General features: G+C 33.8%; 1 protein-coding gene across 4 annotated transcripts in view; it reads left to right on the top strand.

The window, feature by feature from the left end:
* The window catches only part of LOC142320712 (uncharacterized), a 130,387-nt gene extending 111,343 nt beyond the window's left edge, over window positions 1–19,044 (top strand). For all 4 annotated transcript variants that reach the window (XM_075358738.1, XM_075358739.1, XM_075358737.1 and 1 more), the window contains one exon: window positions 18,665–19,044. In XM_075358738.1, coding sequence (XP_075214853.1) covers window positions 18,665–18,747 — 83 coding nt within the window. In that variant the 3' untranslated portion in view covers window positions 18,748–19,044. The remainder of the gene's footprint in view (window positions 1–18,664) is intronic.
* Window positions 19,045–22,851: the final 3,807 nt, after the last annotated feature.

The raw sequence follows: 22,851 nt of genomic DNA, 5'->3' as shown, positions 1-22,851 counted from the left end.
TCTTGAAATATGTTAATGCACCTGTTCTTAGGTTAGAGCACTTTACGTTTCTTCCATTGTAATTTTCATTATATATATGTTTTTAGATTATTGGTTTTTTGTTTTAAGAGTTCTTTCTTTTTAATTTTATCTTTGTGTTGTGTTGAAGTGAGGGTTTTTGACGCAGGCGTCGAGATGGGGAGTCAACTGAAAAAAATGAGCATCACGAAAAACCGTCACGCGCCAGCTGATTCCTCCCACTATACCAACCGCGTGCTATATAAAGAGATGCTAACTCGCTTGTTCGGTAACTGCGAGTCTCTCGCCCCCTCTCCATCGCTCTTATCCTCTGCTTATGAGTATGCGCGTGAAATAAATGTGGAAATACATATTTTTTATATATGTATTTCATTGTTAGTTCATATTTCGTATTAATAAAAAAAAAAAATAAAAAAAAATAATTTGTGTATATTGCATATACGTTATTTTTCACCATTAATAATTCATATAATATTGTGTAAGGAGCTTCTTTCAGTCGAGTGTCCACGCACCGACGTACTCGTTTTTTTTATTAACTGTTTTTTCTAAATGATATGGTGATTTACATCAATTTTGATTTTTTATCGTTTTTTAAAATTCGTTTACTAATAATTATTATTTCTTATTTTCGGTACACTACGACGTTGCATGTAGACTTTGTACTACTGTTTACCGACTTTTATTATTTTAAATATTTTCTCTTTCTTGTCCATCTCTGGAAGTTTATTTTTCAATGACTTTGTAAATCGAAATAACGTTTTAAATCAAACTGTAGTACAGCATTGTTTTGCTTTTCTATGGACACAATAATAACTTTCATGGCTAGCTCTGTTGAAATGTAAGAAAGGAAATAACCTTATTAGATTCTAGGTTATTAAAAAAATAAAAAATAAATCTAAACTATTTTCATAAACTATTAAAAAGGAGTAAATACGCAACACTTAGGCCGTGATACACGAAATATTCGATATTTATTCTCAGTGAAATACAACATAAAATCTATTAATTGCGGTTATTATTACTCGCATAAATTTAAAGAACAGTACCTATTAAAAAATATAGCATAAAAAGACAGTTTGAAAAATCAAAAATAACTTCAGGAATATCGATGAATGAACACTATTTTACATGTAATAAAGTTATTTTTAAAATGTCCTGATTACATACGATATCTGTGTAGGATATTCCTATCAACCTTAGTTTAATAAAAATAAACTATTAAAACGTGTAATTAAAAAAAAAAGAAAATCGTATTAAAAATGATAAACTTTAACTTATACAATAAAACTTGATAAAAGATGCTTTTCTTTTGTAGTTAGCATCGGCTCTTGAATTCATATCCAACAGTAGCATATTTTCATCCCATTTACCTTTGTAACAGCTTTCCATCGCTGAATTATCCTGGTGGAAACATTCATTATATATCTTGGTACTACAAGAGTTGAAGGAAAGGAATCCAGGTTTGAATTCAATTAATGAACTTTCAGCAACATGTTATATTTCAGTGCTTCAAATGAGAAATTAATCAAAAACATCATCATAGTAAATAGCATCCTGATATATTACAAACAAATGCACCAAACGCGCGCTAAAACCTATTCAAAATTTATCACTAATTTCTGAGAAGCATTAGTTTCATCATCTCTTCATATTGGCTAATTGTTTATTTATAGTCAGTTTATATGACTTTTTATTTATTTAGCTTATATTTGGAAGATATTGCCTTATATATAGGAAAAAACCACAACTATCCATATTCCTATAAAATATTTCATTAATCCTATTTATTGATGATGGGCAACAAAGATTTTTTTTGGTTTAACAATGTGATCGTAATGATATTTTTTTTCATTCACATTTAAGTTACACGTTTCATATTGTAATTTTGATACCGAGCCCGGATGTCCCATTATAAAAGAAAAGAAAACAGTAGTACTTATATTCTAATAATATCCCTAATAAATGAACTCTTTTTTTTTAAATTTCCATATAAATTCTACAAACACTAAAATTTAGATTTTCAGTAGACGTTTTCGTAACATAGCGCCTCTTATATTGACACTAAACCGACTTGAATATAAGAACTTTGTTACCATTACGAAGCAAAACTACCTTCGCTATTTAACTATACCCGTACATGTTAATAAAAAAAAAGCATTACACCTCATGCTTATAACCGTGTTCTGTCCTATTTGTAACGTAAAGCCATCAATATCGGCACAAACCAATTGTTTTTTCACAACCGCATAAAAATACTCTTCTGATGGTTATGAAATAGTGTTTTTTTTCCTGTAAAATCCCATCTTGCAATCTTGGTACTGAAGGTTCAGTTTGATGCAATTTTTTGTTGCAATTCAGCTTTTGATGTGGCTGGTCCCACACGTGATTCATAATGCTTGAACCGTAATCATTTTGGATTGATCTTATCCTAGACGATCCATTTTTCATCACCAGGGACGAATCCTTTAAAAAAAGTATACTTCATTGCTTTTGAAATGCATATCACAAGTGCTGATTCTTTGTGTTAAGTCCATCTCTTTCAATTTATGGGAAACCCAAATATCGAGCTTTTTAACGAGTCAGATATTTGACGTGATTTTTTATTATTGTAACCACATTTAACGTCTCTACAATCTCTTGCACAGTTTTATGAACATCCGATTCAATTATGGCTTTTGATTTCATCATCTTTAATTTTTGTAGGTTGATCGACGTTGGTTATTTGAAGTTGGTATCTTTGAATAAAAAATCTTCAGAACGGAATTTTGTAAAACGATTGTGATACGTGCATTCTGTTAGGCAATCAACACCATAAACTTCACATACCTTTTGCAGCCTCAGCAGCTTTCTTGCCTTTACGGAAAGAAAGAATTAATATATGTCATAATATTCGTTTTTCGTCTCCTAGTTAAAATTAACCATAAACAAACAGATGCAAAAAATATAGAACAACTTTAAAGTAAAGTACGCTAAAAGTGACATCTATCTAATACCAAAAGAAAAGAATCATGAAAACAAGATATAGAGGAACTTGAAGAACTTGAAAACAAATATAAAGATATCTTTTTGTAAAAACCGCAATTACTTTCTTGCCAAACCCCAATATGATCTATAGATTGACAAGTATTAGTATGGGTTACATCTAGTCAAGTTTTTCAATTCTTTAACAGAGATCAATCAATTTAAAAAAACAAAATTATTATTACTCCTTACATTATTATGACAAAACATTATTCGACCGATTTCATTATCAGTGAGACTAACAGCCAGTATAAATGGAGGACACTTACTAATAACACTATTAGGAAATAAATACTCAAAACAATCAATCATAATAATTCTACCGGTCCAGATCATTCTAACTGCATTTTAATCATTTATTTCAATTATTCACGCATATGACATTCAACAGTAGTAACATTATACTCCAGAGAAATTCCATTATGAAACAAAATCCCTCTTTCTTCCATATTGGAAAAGAAATATAAATTCCTGATGTTCAAAAAATTGTTTTATTGATAAGATTATAAATAATAATAACATCCATAAAAAAATTGTGAAGTTTTACAGAAAAACATGAAACTTGACTACCCTCGTTCTCTCTTTGTTTATATTCTTGTATTTTATATTCGTTCCAAGTAACCGAAAAGAAATTATTAAGATATCGTTACTAAGTTATCATTTTGAAAAGCTTAAGAGAAATTATGTAACATAAAACCAAATATAAATTTTCTAGCTCAGTAACTATATTGAACTTCAGATATAAAATTAATGTTACACAGACATAATAATAAAGTACTCTTTTTACGTTTATCGTAAAATTTTTACACAACAATTGTTAAAAAGTGATAAAATTTCTATGAAAAATAATAAAATAAAAATTTTAAAAGGAGTATGAGTACGGACGTAAAAAATCTAAAATAGTGTAAAAATATAACATAAAAATCAGTAGATCGACGACATTATTAACCATCAAAAATAAATATTTTGATACATATTGTACTATTTCAAATTATTGTTTTAAAAATAAATTTTTTGTAAAAAGTTAAATAATTATTACTAATTATACTGTTGATAAGAAATATAAACAAGAGATAAATATTAAAAATAAAAAAACACGACTGCCAAAAAAAACATTTCTGACAAATATTGCTCTTTATTATATGATAATTACTAATCGGTTCAGCCACTGAACGGCTACGATAAAAACAACATACATACATACTACATACACCCGAAATACATTATACTCCTTTGTTTTAGTTTGATTCCATCATGATTTTCTATTATACTAGCAAATACCCTATTTAAATTTTGAAAATCGGAGGATTGGTTGCGAAGATATAACATTTCCGAATAACCGTAATCTGTTAGATCGAGAGTGTACCTGATGCATACAAAAGTTATTCTTCAAATACTAACAAATACCCTGTTTGAATTTTGGAAATCGGACGATTAATTGCACAGATCTTTTTAGAGCACCCCATTGCATCTCTGAAAACCGCCCCACAACGGCACACCCTTTGTTACCAGTTGATGGTGATGATTGAGTTAGCCTCGCACGAGGTGTTTGCATCCCCTCACGTGCAGTTTCCACGGGAAGCCCATTATTATTAAACAGAGATATTTTACAATTATTTAATATTACTTTATTTAACGTAAATTTAATTCTATTATTTCTGTTACATTATTCATTCAATTGATTTGAATCATTCGGTTTCAACCACAGTGATAGAGACTTATTAGTGTACTTACAGTACACTTCATTATTCAGTTCATTAAAGTTAGTGCTTCAGCCTGAAACTCTCCATGCACACACACACACATATATGTATAATTTATATAGCCCGGGATTCCAACGCGGGATTACACGCTGAATACATTACACTGCTTTTTGGGCATTCATATAAAAAAACATTATATTAAAGTATGAAAACGGTTTCATATTTAACAAATAAGGAACAATAGGAAATACAAACAATTATCGATCTACAAAGTTACAACTTTATGGTTTGTTTGAAAATTTTTTCTGCCTACTTTGATCCGCCATATTGAATCAAATTTTTTTTTTTTAATAGAAAGAAGGACTTGGGATACATGATTTTAATGTAAAATTTATGATAAAAACTATAGTGAAAACCGTTTATCTTTATATACGTATTTTTGTTTTCAAGTTGTAAGCAATCAAATCGACCAAAACAGTAATATCGCGTAGTAATGAAACAAGGTAGACTGCCCTTTTTTAACTTTTTTATCTCTTGTTACCTTCAGAATTACATCCAATAATAAACTTTTACTTGGTAATGTTGGAATTAATGGTCTAAACATTAATAACAACAGTCTCTACAAAAATAATTAACTCAATTAATAATAATTGCAACACTACTAAAAATTACTTTTTTTTTATCCCTTGATCCCCGGGCCGGAAATCCAATTAAGTAAACTCGGCTCGGGGGCGTGTCCTTTAACTCAAAGGAGGCCTCCCCACCCACCGGCTAAAACTCTGACACGGCAGGTCGGCCCCCCCGGATGCCCGGTTGGATCTTCTGTTGCCCGGGTGTGCCGTTCCCAGCACCCCTCCCCGCAACCGGGTCTCGGTCTTAACTTTTTCACCACCTACTGACCCCTGGAGTTCCCACCCGATCATTGTAGGCTGCAAACCTAAGCATGCGATCACTCACGGATAGGGTTGTTCACCACTCCCTACTCTTACATCATCTAGAACTCTCTTCTCCACCCCTCTGCCAGTTTGGCGGCGAGGAATTCAGTCGCGAAGGTCTCAAACTTCGTCCAGTTGGCCTCCGACCCTAAAATAAATGTCAAAAGATTCTCTACCTGAAGCCCATTAATCTTGGCCGTTCTTCACTGATTCTGCCATTCATTACAAACAAATATAGTGTGTTCTGTGCCATCCTCACCATCACAATACTGCATCGGGGAGAGGACCTTCTCTGGAATTTGTACCGGAACTTTCAAAAGCACCGTGCCCCGTAATTGCTAGGTCGTCTGATGTTATTTCATTTAATTATCACAATATTTTATTTTAAAATTAAGTTAACTATTTTCGGTCGTAAATGACTTAATAAATTAGTTTAAAAAAAAAATTATAAATTTGTATTTAAAAAATTGTATTGCAAATTTAGAATATTAAATCAGTAGTTGTTTTACAATGCAATTTGTGTTATGATATAACAATTCAAGTTATTAAACTCTCATTTAGGTTTCATACTTATGAACTGCAGTGGATGAATGTTAAATATTTTAACTTTGTTATTGAATGTAATTCTGAAAATAAAACTGAGTAGAAAAATTACTACAGGGCGTTTTACCTCATTTTATTTCTATTGCGATCTTTTTTTGCAAATAGATTGCTTATAACTCAAAAACTAAATCATTTAAAGAGGAACGGTTTAAGCCATAGTGTTTTTGTAAACTTTTTTATATTGAAATAATGTATTACATGTCTTCTTTCCTATTTTTAAAAACGGTTTGATTCAGTATGGCGGATCAAAAATGGCAGAAAATATTTCAAACTATCATAAAATAGTAATGTTGTAACTATGTAGAACGGCACTTATATCTACTTCTTATTAATCATTATTTTTGAAATATAAAACATTTTTCATAATTTAATATCACTTAGTTTAATTTACTTTTAATAAAGTAATTATCAGTGCAAATAAAATCTATTTAAATGGTTACCAAAAATTATCTATCCAATTTTAAGTAAAAATAGTTATCTTAAAAATATTATTAAATTTATCACATATATAATACCACGAAGTTCTCCGGGAACTTCATAATCTATTCTACTCATGAAAATAATGGAAAAAGTTTATATAAATATATGTCCTAAAATGCTTCGTATGAAGTTACTAGTAAAGGTTTTGGCTCGAATTTCAGCTACCCTGGAGAAATGAGGTCGTACTGAAATTTTTAGGACGTTATATAAAAGACAGAGTTAGTGACTTTTTATGGTTTTTAATCTGAAAAATCGGATAAATTAGGTCTTAAAATCGTATCTGCAGTAGTTATTGAGAAATCTAGGATAAAGTCTAATAAATTCGGGTAAAAAACTACGTTTTTTTATGTTTGACCCATGATAAAATTGTTAAATGTGTAATAAACATGTAATATATCCTAACAAAATTTATAGAAAGCTTCATTATGAACAAAATGGTGTAAGATACCTTGAATGAAATAAAGAGAATTGAGAAAAATTCGAATTTTATTTAGAAACAGTACATTACTAAATTTGAAAAGCATTTATTTAATGTAAATAAAAACCATATTCTTTTTGGCGGCGTGAAAAATTTGTAAAAACAGAATTTACTGTTAAAAGATTTTTAGAAACTGGAAATTACACAATAATTGTAAGATAAATATAAAAAAAGAAATTACATAGATATTTTTTTTATAAGTGACAATAATAAAATAAATTATTTTAAAAATTATTATTTAAAAGTTGGTAATAAAATAACAACAGCTCATCAAAAATACACAATATTGCATTAGTTTTTAAATAATTCTATTAGGTACATTAAATATATCGAGTACTTTGAACCGTGCTGTCGTTAGCTGAGGTTTACTGTGAATTTTATTTCGAACGTATGCAGTTTGCCATTGAAGTAATGCCGTACTTATTTACAACCCAGGAATACGTTGATATGGTATTCAGTTTGGGTGTGCGTAACGGTAATGCTACAGTAGGATATGAAATACGTTTCCCGAATCGCAGAATTCCCAATCTCAAAATAATTAGCGCGAGTTTTGGCAATCTTCGGAAAACAGGTTCACTACCTAGTGCACCTAGTGTTTTGAACCAGCTAAGACAATCTGTCCAACACGAAGCTGTTATTGATGAAGTTATTATCTTTGCAGTTCAGCGCAGTCCAGGAATCTCTATACTATGTCTTTCTAAGCGGATCGGAGTTTTGCAATCGATGGTTTGCAGAACACTTAAAAAAAAACAAGTTTTATCCTTATCATAAACAGCCAGTTCATCATCTACACCCAGAAGACGATCCGCATCGCTTGGAGTTCTGCAACTGGTGGAAATATAAATCGACAATTATAAAAATATGTTTTATTTACTGACGAGACTAATTTCACTCGAGGTGGCGTCAACAATTTACTCAGTAAGCAGACATAGGCAGAAGTAAATCCTCACGAAACGGTGGAAAGCAATTTTCAACACCGATTTAGCGTCAATCTTCACATGCGGCCTTCTTCACAATCAGCTGCTTTTACCGTTCATATTACATGGCCGCTTAAAATTTGATGTCTACATTTACTTTCTTCATGAAGAATTGCCACAGATGCTTAAAGATGTTCCTATAGCAGTAATAAAAGTAAACTTCCACCACAATGGCGTGTCCCCCCACTACTTCTGTGCATATCAAATTTTACTAATTTTTACTCAAATTATATTTTCTGTGAGAAGAAATGGATCGGTTGTAGAGGTCTAAGTTCCTGTCCACCAAGATCGCCTGATCTAACACCTTTAAATTTTTGAATCTGGGAGTGGATGAAAAATATAATATACAAAATAAAAATACATTCTCGTGAGGAAGTAACTGTAATTATGAATGCGGGTGATCAATAAAAATAATTTATTACTTAAAAACTGCCCTTAAGAACTAATATGAGCAACAAAAGCAGTGCAGAAACGTGCCAAAAAAAAAAATATTTTCATTGATCTCGATTCTCATACTAATCACATATATATATATATAAAAGTTCACGTCTTTCTCCTTTACTACAAAATCAAGAGCATCCTTATTTTTTTCTATTAACTATTGTAGAATTGTTACACCGCTACTAAACTAATCTTCCAAATTTACTCCAATCCTAACAGATTCTATTATAAGAAGTTAGATCTTATTTATATAAACAATATTTTTTGTTAATTTTTACTTCCAATTATGAAGTAAAGGAAGTATTGTGATCGCGAAGAATTTTGGTTTTCAGATTTAAAACGAAAATATTCATTTTGAACATCGATGAATTCATTGTGACTATGTGTTGTTGCGGCGTGACATCTGTACGTACGAATGTGCGTATGTCTCGCATAACTCAAAAATGATTAGCCGAAGGATGTTGAAAGTTTCGATTTAGGACTGTTGTAACATCTAGTTGTGCACCACCCCTTTAGATTTCAGTCAACTGGACCAAAAGTGTCCAAAAAATCCAATATCCACAAAATCTGGATTTGGATTTCTTCTTAACTGCAGTAATAAGCCCTCATTGAGAGTTTTTCAAATATGTATCATAAGTGGTACTTATTGTCATTGGTTCCAGAGTTATAGTTTAATAAAATCTTAATGAAATGTTTGGATCTTACAAGGGGAAGGCAAATCGGTTCAAATTCGATTTCACCTTTCTTTTTCTTTTTTTTTTTTAATTTTTTTTCTTTTTTTAATTTAAATATAATGGTTTATTAATAATTATTAACCTCTGATATCAACAAAAAAATGCAATATTCTAAATAATAATAATAATAATGCCGCCCTGAGGTAGATAATCCCCACGTCCGGAACACAACATCTACGTTCCACGTCCAGGGCGGCAACAGCTGTACTCACGTACATTATATATAGCTGGCTAACGAGGTTCCGAGTATTGTTTCTCGGATATACTTTTTTCGGCCGATTTTCATCTGCAGGCCGAATCAGAGGACTGGATTTCACGGCCACCTGCAGATACGAAATTCTTACAGATTGTGGAAATGGAATGATACCACCTTTAGAGCTGGCGATGTGGCGGCCACGGTCGAAGTTATTTGCAGGTGTAACGGAGACCTTTCGTTGTCCACATGCCCCCCGCGATGGCAAGCATGTAGGTAAGGTGCCCATGTTCGGAGCATGGGAGCCCTGAAAGCTTCGGTGTGTAGGGGCCTGGAGTCAGTGCAGAGACTGCGCATCCGCTCTCTGCCAGGAAATATGACGGATCCACCGGAGTACCGGAACGGACCTCCAGGGTTGGTAGCCCTGGAGTGGGGGTGTACCCCGGCGGCTAGCCTTAATACAGAAGGGATTATTTGTTCATGGAAACTGAACAATTAAACGTGGCAGAGGGTTCACGTAAACACCCTCGTTTAGAACCGGCCGTTTCGCCTGAGGCGAAACGCCCAAAGAGTGCTGGAAACAAAAGGATTGAGATTGAGGCTAGAAAAAGCTTACAAAAAGCTTTTTTCAAGAGCAATAATGCACCGAAACCTAAATATTTGGTCATTACCAAGGAGGATGGAAATTTTTCGAAGGTGAGTCCTTTTCTCATCGCTTGGGAGATAACCAAATGTGCTGGAGGTCCTGTTAAAGAAATAAGAAAAACCTTCACAGGACTTCATGTAGAGACTGTAAATGATATACAGTCTCAGAAGATCCAAGGACTGAAGAAAATAGGAGATCTGGCTGTACGCGTTGATCCCCATGGCACACTCAACACCTCAAGAGGGGATGTGGTGTGTCGGGATCTTTTAAATTGTTCGGAGCAAGAGATTGTAGAGGAACTGGCAGCACAAGGAGTAATAGAGTGCCGTCGATTGAACATGAGAAGGAACGGTGAGGTCTTACCCTCAGTTCTCATGTCCTCACTTTCAACCGGCCTACTTTGCCGGAAAAGATAAGAGCAGGGATTCACCGTTTGGATGTGCGGGCATTTGTCCCACAGCCAATGAGGTGCTTTAAGTGCCAACGCTTTGGCCACACCGCTCTTAGATGCGAAAGACCGCAAATATGCGTGTGCGGTGAAGAGGTGCATGAGGGAGAGCCGTGTAAAGAGCCTCCTACATGTATCAACTGCAAAGGAGCACATTCTTGTAGATCAAGGAATTGTCCTGTCTACAAAGATGAAGTAGCTGTGCAGGAAGTAAAAACCCTGCAAAAGGTCAGCTACTTCGATGCAAAGAAGATAGTTAACGCCCGTAAGCCTAGAGCAACAACAACTTACGCTCAGGCTGCGGCTGCCATTCCTGTTCCTGCTCCAGTTGCTGTCGATGAAGGTCAACTCATCAATAAACTTGCTCCGACCTTGGCTAATATGATTGAAAGAATTATTGACAATAAAATGAAACCTTTCAATAGTAAAGATCCTATAAAGCCAAAGATATTAGTACAGCCTCCTTCCGATGATAAAACATCGAATGTTGCTCTTGTTCTGAAGAAAACGGACGCCAAAGCAGAATGCCAAGTCCGTCTCAGTGAGATTCTTGATGACAAGAAAAAGGTAATACCTACAGAGACTGTTATGGAGGCTCCCAAGCCTGCTGTAACTGAAGTGGCCTCTAAGCCTCAGAGGCCACAAAAAATTTCACAGGGGGGACGCGTGTCCCCCCCCGCCACAGGCGGTGACCGGTGCGACCCCCGTGTCTGGGGTGGGCCAAGTTGCCGCCCCACAATCGGCGCCTGTAACCGGTGCCGATCCATGCCCGTCGACGTCGGCGGCTTCGGTGGTCTTAGACGCAGAGACCGGAAGCCTTAAAGGCGACGACCTTCTCCGCGAACATGATGCTGTTCGTAGGATGGAGAAGAAAAGAAAAAAGGATGGCCGAAAGACAAACCCAGACAATGATTTAATTAAAAATTAGTGAGTCGATAGTACAGTGGAACATCAATGGATGTTTTTCAAACATCCATGAGCTCCAATGTCCTCCAAAATGTCTGCAAAAAACGCATTTCCGCCGAAATGAAAATTTTAAATTAAAAGGTTTCGATATATATATCGGCGAGATCAACCGCCAAATGTAAGAGGTGGAGTAGCTAGATTAACATCGACTAGAGCTACCACCGAAGCGGTTGTTCTAAACACAAACCTACAAGCGGTCGATGTTAGAATGAAGCATCCGCTTCAGATCACTGTTTGCAGCATATACTTGCCGAATTTTGATTGGAATAAGGATGACATAGCAAGACTAATTTCCGAGCTTCCCCCACCTGTTTTACTGGTGGGTGACTTTAACGCTCATAATTCTCTTTGGGGATCGGATCGAGTAGATCCCCGTGGAAGAGAACTGGAAGGGTTCCTGCTGAATTCAGACTTATTATTTTAAACGACGGATCAGGAACCTTTTTCAATGCCAGAGTTGGATCGACGTCCTGTATAGATCTTGCACTTATAAGCGGATAGATAGCACCCAGGTACAGCTTCCATGTCATAGACGATCTGCATGGAAGCGATCATTTCCCGGTGCAAATTGTAACTGATGTTACAAGAACAATATATCCCATCCCTAAAAGATGGTTATTTGAAAAGGCAGACTGGACGAGCTTCACAGCTAGAACGATACTCCCAGAAACAACTGGAGTTATCGGAGACGATGTCGACGCCATAACAAATGCAATAATTGAGTCGGCATCGAGATATATTCCCAAAACATCTGGGAAACTTACGAAGAAACCCATTCCATGGTGGAACGATGAAATAAGTGAAGCTATAAAAAGAAGGAAAAGGGCGTATAACGCCTTTAAGAAGCGTCCTAGTATAGAAAATCTTTTTGCCTTTAAGAAATACAGGGCGTATGCAAAACGTCTTATGATAGACTCGAAAAAACGATCCTGGCAGCAATACGTGTCATCCATTGACAAAACTACTACTGCATCAGATGTTTGGAGGAAAGTGAAGACGATTTGTGGACGTAATGATTTTGCTCCCATAACTAGCCTTCAAGATGAAGATGAAATAAAAGACACTCCATATGAAGTTGCAGAGCTGTTATCCAATCACTTCGGAAAGGCCAACAGAACGGCCAGCTACGAAGAAGATTTTTGTACTAAAAAAGAACAACTTGAAGGTCTACTAAACTTCAGAACTGAGTATAATTACTCATATAATGTACCTTTTAAAATGAAAGAATTCGTGAAAGCGTTGGAAAAATCAGGTAACACAGCTGCTGGTCCGGATGAAATCCACTATAATATGAGCAGGCAGCTGAATACCACTGCAAAGCGTAGATTATTAGAACTTTATAATAAAATATGGCGGGATGGAACGTACCCGCAGCAGTGGAAAAAAGCTCATGTTGTTCCAGTACCAAAGAAAAATAAAAATTTAACAGACTCCAACAGCTATCGTCCTATTTCTTTGACGTGTGCTATGAGAAAAATTCTGAAAAAATGATTAATAATCGACTCGTCTGGGTTTTGGAAAAAGAAAACCTGATATCACCGTATCAAGCAGGCTTTCGGCAATACCATTCTACCACTGATCAAATGATCAGCTTAGAGGACGTTATATATAACAGTTTCATTACAAGGAAACATTGTGTCGGAGTCTTCTTTGATCTTCGGAAGGCTTTCGATATGACCTGGCGTCATGGTATAATGCTCCAGATACATGAATGGGGCATTCGTGGCAATCTGCCTATACTGCTCAGCAACTATATGAATGACCGTAATTTTCAAATACGAGTCAGTAGCGAATATTCATCTGTAAGAAATTTGGAAAATGGCATACCACCAGGTTCGTCGTTGAGCGGTACCTTGTTTACTATTGCCATCAATAAATTGATATTAGCCATTCCAGCAGAAATCAGCAAAAGCGTCTATGATGATTACCTGTCAATTGTGTATGCCAGCAACAAGACTGGTACGGTGAGGTACAAATTGCAACGAGCGATCATGGCTCTAAATGAAGTTGCAAAGAATAACGGATTCCAATTCTCACCAGAAAAAACGTGCTGTGTACACTTTTGTAGGAAGAGAATTCCTCATCAAAGTCCGGCGTTGACAATTGATGATAATCCAATACAATATAAAGACATCGTAAGATAATTAGGACTAGTACTGGATAACTCACTTACATGCGGATTTCATATACAGGACTTTAGTGATAGATGCAAAAGAGCCCTAAACATTATAAAATGATTATCGAACTTAAATTGGGTCTCAGAAAAAGAGACATTATTGAGACTGTATAAAGCATTGGTTCAATCTAAACTAGACTACGGATGTATCGTATATTCATCCGCTAGAAAGTCGCACTTAAGAAAGTTAGACGTAGTTCATAATAGCGGAATAAGATATGCAACAGGTGCTTTCCGCACAAGTCCGGCGGCTAGTCTGATGTCTGAAGCCGGAATAATGCCACTACATTATAGAAGAGAGATCCTCTTGTTAAGATATGCAGAAAATATATGAGCTTTCCCTGCTCATATAAATAATAAATTGTTTACGATTCATCCCATGGCTGCATTATACGAACGTCGTGCTACCTATTCCAGACCAGCCGGAATTAGGTACCACGAATTAAGAAGAAAATATGAAATTGCTATACCAGAGACTCTAGCAATTTCTACTAGAGAAATACCGCCATGGCTCTTGCCAGCGGTAAATACAAGTTTGGATCTCTCTCAAGGAGAAATAAAAAAGAAACCAGCAGTGATCATCCAGCAGGAATTTTTGGCAACCGTCAGTAATTACGAAGAAGATATTGGAATTTATACTGACGGTTCTAAAACCGAACATGGGGTTGGTTGCTCAATATATGTAAATGAAGAAGCCCACTTTTGGAGACTGCCAGATGTGGCCAGTGTCTACACGGCAGAACTCACTTCAATTCAGCAAGCTCTTCGCTACACTGAACACTATTGCGAAGAGAGAGTGCTAATATGTTCCGATTCATTAAGTGCACTCGTTGCAATTCGGAACAAGAACATTAAGGATGTCCTAATTGCAAACATCCTGGCCATTTTATACGTACTAAAACAACGAGGACAGCGATGCGTTTTTGTATGGACTCCGGGGCATGCTCGTATTACAGGTAATGAAATCGCAGACGAAGCTGCCAGAAAGGCAACAGTCTGCGATGATTTGGATGCATTTCCTGTAAGAGTGGCAGTTGTTAAAAACCGTCTAACAAACATAGTAAGAAACAAGTGGAACGCTGAATGGAGGAGTTTAAATACAAAATTAAACTCAGTTAAAACTTCTCCTTATAAATGGAAAAGCGACTTTAAGTTGACTCGCCGTGAACAAGTAGCGGTGACCAGACTTAGAATCGGTCACACGCGATTAACAAATTTATATTTGTTAACCGGCGAAGTGAGACCAATGTGCGGTGTTTGTAATAAAACACTGACAATCACGCATCTAATAGAAGAGTGTACCATATATGAGGACCTCAGAAAGAGGTTCCGTCTTACAAATAATATTAGTGCTGATCTGGATAATGGAAATGAAGAAAATATAGTTGCATTTTTACACGCCAGTGGATTTCTTAAAAGTCTATATAATGGAAGTTTAAAGCTGTGGTAAAAGATTCTCTAAGCGGTAGTTTTATATATACATATAAGGGAGTCTCGAAGCGTGGCACGTATAGTGACGGGAGGTAGCCCTCTTGCCTAGGCCATTTTGGCTCACCTGCATTCAAGAGCAGTGAGTCGGGGTGTGTCCGATGATTGCATGGGGGACCCTCAAGGGTGGATTGATGGCGCGAGGCTATGGGTGTACGCCGTGCATGCCTATGGCCTGATATAAGAAGGATTCAACTACCACGGCACCCTGGCACGACTGATATACTGCTCAACGGCGGTTCTGGTCTCCCCGAGGGTGCTTAAACAAACTATAAATGAGACTTCGTAGAAGAAAGAAAGAAAGATATGGTATTGATAAGATTAATTTTAATTTTAATTTCATGGTCTTTTGAGAACCTATCTCAAATTTTAATATTGGGGCCCTTTACACCCCGTAAGTGTTTGTGATTGTCCTTGTCTTTTATGTTTTAATGTTTATTGTGAAGTTTGTGTTTTTAAATAAAATGTAAGGGCCCTTTACACCCTTACATATGACGATCCTGATGGAGATAATAATTTCTTTTAAAGAATGTGACGAGGGCTAATGACCTTAGCAGTCGATGCCCGTAAAAATTCAGTTAAAAAAAAAAAAAAAAAAAAAAGTATAATTATTTAAAAAGGAAAAGAGATTTTTAATAGAAAATGAAATCAGGAAATGCTAGTTAACAAAGAACATATGTACTTTGATTAACATAATTATGTTCATTCATTAACACAGGTTAATGAATGAACATAGAAATTTCAAAAGTGCAAATGATGACTGTGGCAAGGAATCTTAAAGTAATTTGGAAAATTAAATAAATAGTGAACGCAAAGCAGTAATTGACATTTGATTCAAGAAGAAATACGGAAAAAATATTAGGAGAGCAACGTAAGGTAATGATTTCAGGAGTAACACAAAATAAAAATAAAGGAATGTAGCTAATTTTCACTGAAACTACTATTTTGTTTGAGTATGTAAAAGCATGATTATTTAATTTAAAAGTAGAAGGTGAAGAAAATATAATGAGAAAGATAATAATAAAGAAGGTAGGATACAGGTACAAAAATACGTTGTAAGTTCAAAGGTTAAATAAAATATCAAAGTTATATTTAATCATCAAACATCAAAGTTCTTCTTAATGTTAAACATTAAGTTCAAGCAAAGATGTTGGAGAGAGAGGAATGGGGAAATTAATCAAAACAAAATTAATAAAAAAAAATCATTTTTATAGAAATATGTTAATTTTTAAACGTGTTCTTAATAAAAATTTGACAACAAAATTGAAATATTTTCCTGGATTATTTCTTCTTATAGTGAAAAACAAGAATACATGAAAAGTTTATCTAAAATTGCTTTTATTTCGTGGGGGAGGGGTAATCTATGGATGAAGTTTTCAGGGAAAACTACCATTATATGTTCAAATAAACTAAAAAAAGCTTAAAAAATAAAACAACTGATCTTTTTAAACTTTATTCGGCTCCCCCGCCCCAAAAAATACTTCCAAAATATTTTTTTTTTGGCATCACTAGCCCTACTACTATCCCTGAAGACACAAAAAAAGAATGATTAAAAAATATGCAACAAATGAAAAGACTATTTCGGTTTTTGAGAAATAAAGATTTTTGGGGAAAATTTTTTTATGGTAAAATAAGTATGTAGAATAAGCTTGTATTAAGCTTAAGAAAAAGTCTAGTTATGTTTGCAAAATTTTGAGAAAATCGCCCCCAAAAAACTATTTACCTCCCACCACCTGGAGATATTGACCCATATGTTTTCCCATTAAATTGCGTCATTTACAGAAGTCTTTATTCCAAATTTCGTCATAATCGGTTTATCCAAGCAAAAGTTATTAAGCTCCAAATACCCCAACTCATGTACATACATATGTACGAATATTAACCCTCACCTTTTTGTTTTTGGGGTCCCTGGGTCATGAAACATCAAGAAATATAGAAAACCCCATCCCATTTTTTGACTAATTATCATACTTTCCTTCTTGTAGTATAGCACTAATGCTATTATGCCAGGAAAGTTAAGCTTTGCATTTTTTTTATTGATTCTAGATCCAATTTTGAAGTTTATATAATTTAATTTAGCCTGTAACTAAAAAATTTTTAGTTGATCGTAGTTTAATTATAGGAAAGTTTTATAAGAAAAATTCTTTATATGTTGACATTACCTCTTTATTTTATTAACAAATTCCGTAGATTATGAATGGTCACTCACATACGGTTTTTTGCGTTCTTAACTGAATGCATTTATGCAACAAAAAGTTATTTATCACGTTCACGACATTGTCCGCTAGTACGGGTACACGAATTCTTTTTTAAATGATGTCGTGTACCGTTAGGGGCGCACTCTGCCCATTACTAAAGTGCGTCATGCGCCCAACGGGGTACACGTTTCCACAGGTTTCTTATAGTATTTATTTTTAGTCTAGCTATATTGTAGGTATTTAAAATCATACAACGGCATATTAGAAGTTTCATGAAAAGAACTATATAATACAAGTTTGCAAATAAATATTTTATTCAGGTAAATATTTCGAACTTTGCGCAATACAAATTCTAAATTAAAACGTATATTTTAAGTTATAAAATGAAATACAGTAAATAAAATTAGTGGTGCGCCAAGCGGCAGGCTCAGAGGAATTAGAGAGCTCGTGTACGCATGTGGGTGCACGACACTCAGGAGTTATATAACAAAGGCGCGTCGGGCATCCGATAGGATACACACAAAAAAGGTAAAAAAATATATGATTGGAGTTTTATTTCTTTTAAATTATGCTTGTTTCATGTATATGTCATCAAATATAAACCAAAAAAAGAAAATTTCCAGATTTTTCTAAGTATACGTGTAAACAACTTCGGAAAATAAAAAAACCTATGTATTTTGGCGGCCGTCGGAAACGTGTTAGTAAATAAATATTTTAAAACAATCTTGGTAACGTAGTAAAGACTCGATCTTTCATTCGGGGTTCCCGAGTTGAAATTCCGGTCAGGCATGGCATTTGTCATCGCTACAAAAAAAAGAAGTAACAAAACCATTATGTTGTTTTGTATCTCAGTTAATCAATAAATATGATATAAATTTATTTTAATTTATTGAATTTGTATACTCTTCGCCTTTACAGACTGCAGGATTTTTTTTAATATGCTTATTTGTTATAAAATATTTGATTTACAAATTAATTAAAATAGATTTGTCTCATTTAAGCTGCTTATTTGTAACAACAATAATTTTTGTAATAAAAAAAATTCGAGTATATAAACATGACCAGGAAAACTACCTTGAACTATTACAATTTTGTTTTTATAATGATAAAATTAGCACGAGTAACTGACTAAATAAGTTTTCCTTTTTCTGTGTTACAGGAGATGTATCTTATCCTGTAGGAGTAATTGTACCGATAGAGGATTGCCATCCACTCGGTGTTGAGGTATTTCGACAAAAATAGAATTAACAGAGGAAATTATGAAATATAATTTGTAAAAAGTTCTCAATTTTTTTTTTCATACTGCTACTCTTCATAAGATGATTCATTTTTTGTAGCTACAATTACTGGATGTAGAACAAATAATTTACGTATTGAGAAGTGTGTATACAGTACTAAGAGTTTTGGTATGTAAGAAAAAAATAAGTAAAATTAATTGTAAATCACTAAATGAGTAATAACTGAAAGCTCCTGATTCTGACATCAATTTTGTTATTTGTCCATTACCTTTTTAAAAATAAAATAATTTATTATTTGTAACGGTTAATTTTTATTATATTCCTTCCCTAACTCACATATTGTTATAGTTTTCTATACGTTTACAAATTTTTTCATCAGCTTTAACTCTTTTTTTATGTTATTCATGTTTATTTTCTCCATAAACACATTACATTTTTATTATTGGGTTTTCAAAAAGTGACGCAAACTTATGGGAAAATGAGTAAGTTACAATAGTTGTTGAAAATGGCTTCAATTATGTGATTCACATAATTAAATACGATATTGTATGCTCTTAAACACATCTTGTAAAGTTGTTTGAGGAATTGCAGCGACATTTCATTCAATTTCGCTCTACAATTCGGGAATGGTGTGAGGATGAGTTTTAAAAACAGAATCCTTAAGGTATCCTCACAAGAAAAAGTCAGAACGGGATAAATCAGGAGACCGAGGAGACGCAATACCTTCGAAATCACTTGTCCACGAAAACACTGATCCAAGAGAGTCATAGTGTTGTTGGCTGTTTGAGTCGCAGAATTGTCCTGCTTAAACCAGGTGTACTTTAGCCGGTCTGCAGGTATACTGTTTACAAATTGTTAAACCATCTATATGTAGAGCTCACTGTTCACTGTGCCGTTAAAGAATGTGATGAAGATTAGCCTACGTGACATTGCACATCAAACACCTCTTTTTGTTGGTGCAAAGGAGACGTGTGCAGCTGATGTGAATTTTCCGTACACTAAATGTGGTACTCTGTCCATACACGTATCTATCAAGGTGAAACCATACCACGTCTGACCAAAACCGATCACCGAGTTCCTCCAAATCTGGCGATAGAGATGACATGAACCACTGACAGAAACCTACATGTTTTCCAGTGTCTGTAGGTAAAAACATGTGAAAAAAAGAAATCTGTACGGATGCATTTAAGCACTTGCATGATACCGTTTGGAGACTATCAACGGAGAGACCAGACTAGGTAGATAGGCGTCGCACACTAACAGACTTCCTGGGACTAACAGAATATGCAGCTTGAACGGCTTGAAAGTCCATCAACTTTTCTTTTGTTAGGACTTTCGTTCAATGGCTGTATCTGTCACATTCCTTGTCTCTTAGAACTTGTCGTACAGCCGCTTGATGGAGGACTTGTTTGGTGAATCTACACCATACTTTTCTGTGAAGGCATTCTGGATCTAAACTTAACTGGCACATTAATTTAACAATGAATGATCTATTCTACATTGTGGTACCCATTTTTCTTCAACTTTCCTCAGTTAAACCTGCAACAAAAGAAGGAAATATTCTTCCATAACGTTGCGTCACTTTTTGAACAATCTTTGTTCCTTATCTTACGAAAGTAACGTATCGTATAAGTAGTATTCCTGAATACATCATCCCTAAATTTGAATATATTATACTACCTTAAAAATCATAATTTAATGTAGTTAGATCAGCTTTAAAGATTATACTATAATTTAAAGTTCAAAAATATACATTAATTAAAAATTGTTATCAGCAAAATTATTCATTAGTAAATTTACATGCCCACGCGCGCTAGCGATCAAACAAAAACAATCGTTCATTAGTCGACTCGTAGGTAGTGATTTAATTCTACTTTATTAAAAAAAAAATAATAATAAAATGTATATATATATATATATATATATTTCCATACAACCCTTCCAAAATAAGGTATCGAGGATAATTTTGGATGAGTCATGTTTCACACGGAACGATGAGATTCACTAATATTTGGATTTTTCAACAGTTCGTGAAGTTGTGGGCAGTAGAGTGTTAAATGCGAACAACGTCTAGACAATCACAATAATTTTGCGTTCAATTAGCTTGATAACAGCGGGGACATCCGAAGGTTGAAATGTCTCTATGTGCTTGACCTAGGAGATACTGAATGACTGCTTACAGTTACTAGCGAAATCTAGTAATTTTTTCTTATTTACGTATTGTTATGCATTTATCTACTCGCTATCCTTGATTATTTCTTTATTGGTAAACATTTGTTTTTCGGTACTGTGAATTAAGGCTACTGTGAATTACTTAAGGTACTGTGAATTATATTTTTTTAACTAATGAACTTTATGAACATTGCTTATTGAGAACTTTTGTGATCAGGACGTTTGTTACAAGGACTGATTTATTACGAGAGTTCCTTAAGAACCCTCTATCACGTCCATATTATCAAACGATTTGCTTTTGGTTCCTCTTAATGAGTCAATTGTAAATATTGGGGATATAATATATATATATATATATATATATATATATATGTATTAATAATTTTTTATTCCTTGTGGGCGGTTTTCCACATGAAATATAGGCTTTATAAGCAATATAGAAAAGTAAATGCTCGAGTGCTTTCCGTGCTATGCCATTTTAGAAGACAATAAATCTTTTGTTTATTCCTTTTCAAGAGTTTTTGTCCGCTATTCTAAAATAATTCATTTAAATTATAAGGGTATAACAATTTTACAATACCAATAAAAGAAAAAAAGATTATTTATCAACAGAAATGATCAGTGAAATTGGAAATGAACATTTAAAAAAATCAAACTCATTTTATTACTATTAATTAAAAACTGATTCTTTAGAATACTATTGTAAAAAAGTAACAGTTATATAATCAATTTTTAATATGAATAAGCTAGTCAATTTGTAAATTAGTTAATGTATTGAAAAATAAAATATATATCTAAATTAAAATTTGTTAATTTATATCATTGTTGGCAAGGAAGGCCTAGTTATTATTACTCGAAAAAGTTTTGTACTCAGCAATCCTGAAAAGGATTTGAACTTATGATATTGAACTATAGAAAACAACAAGCAAGTGGAACGTTGAGATATTACAGCAGTTCCAGAACAAGTTTGTGAGGTGCATCACAGAAAAGCCGTGGTTTGAGAAGAATTTGAATCCATGAATAACTGGAATTAGCTGCGTCCTAAAAGAAATAAAACGATTCAGTTTTGGAGTTGAACTGCGCCTTAACAACCACCATGAATCTTCAAGATAATGGAGAGGACGTTAGAACACTTAAACGTCTTCACGGGCTGGACGTAATCGACAATGTTTTAATTATGATAACTCATCCTATGAGTACTCTATTTTTATTTATCCTTCTACATTTTTGTTTTATCGCTTAATTTATATTTAATTTTTCATTGTCAGTAATTCTTTGTCATTTTTCTCTTACTTCTTTTTTAATTTATGTTTATCGTTTGATTTTTTATGTTACTGATGGATATATTTTTTGAATTTAATGTGTGTGAAATTTTCACTAGTTATAATTAATTAATTAGTAATTATTAGTTATAATTAATTTGCACAAGTTATAATACTAGTTTGCAATTATTGTGAAGTTTCGATGGAAACTTTCTTTTAAGTGTTTTTTATGATTAAATTTATTATTGCCAATTTTTTAATGACAGAATAGTAAGGAATTGTTGGGAAATTAAATGATAGTAAGACTGCTGGAGATGTCAGGACACCAAGGTGAGCTTTATAAAAATGCAAGTGAAGACTTTTTAGAAAATTACTATGTGTATACAACAGAATTTATCAAATTAGAAAAGTATTAGATGAATTTAAAAGATAATACTTCCAGTTTTTTAAGAGAGACAATTTTAAAGGATGCAATAAACTACAGGATATATTTTGGAAATATGATATTTAAGATATTAAAAGAGATGTTATTGTCCGTGTGTGTGTGTGTGTGTGTGTGTGTGTGTGTGTGTGTGTATGTTTTCAACATTTTTGTTAAAGGAATATCCCATAGGGGATATTCTTCGTTTGATACAATTTTTCTTTAACAAATATTGTAAATATCAGTTCAATAG

Source organism: Lycorma delicatula, chromosome 1 (assembly GCF_047948215.1).
Source record: "Lycorma delicatula isolate Av1 chromosome 1, ASM4794821v1, whole genome shotgun sequence".
NCBI lineage: Eukaryota > Metazoa > Arthropoda > Insecta > Hemiptera > Fulgoridae > Lycorma > Lycorma delicatula.
The sequence above is the reverse complement of the archived record's forward strand: the minus strand, read 5'-3'. Positions and strand labels throughout refer to the sequence as shown.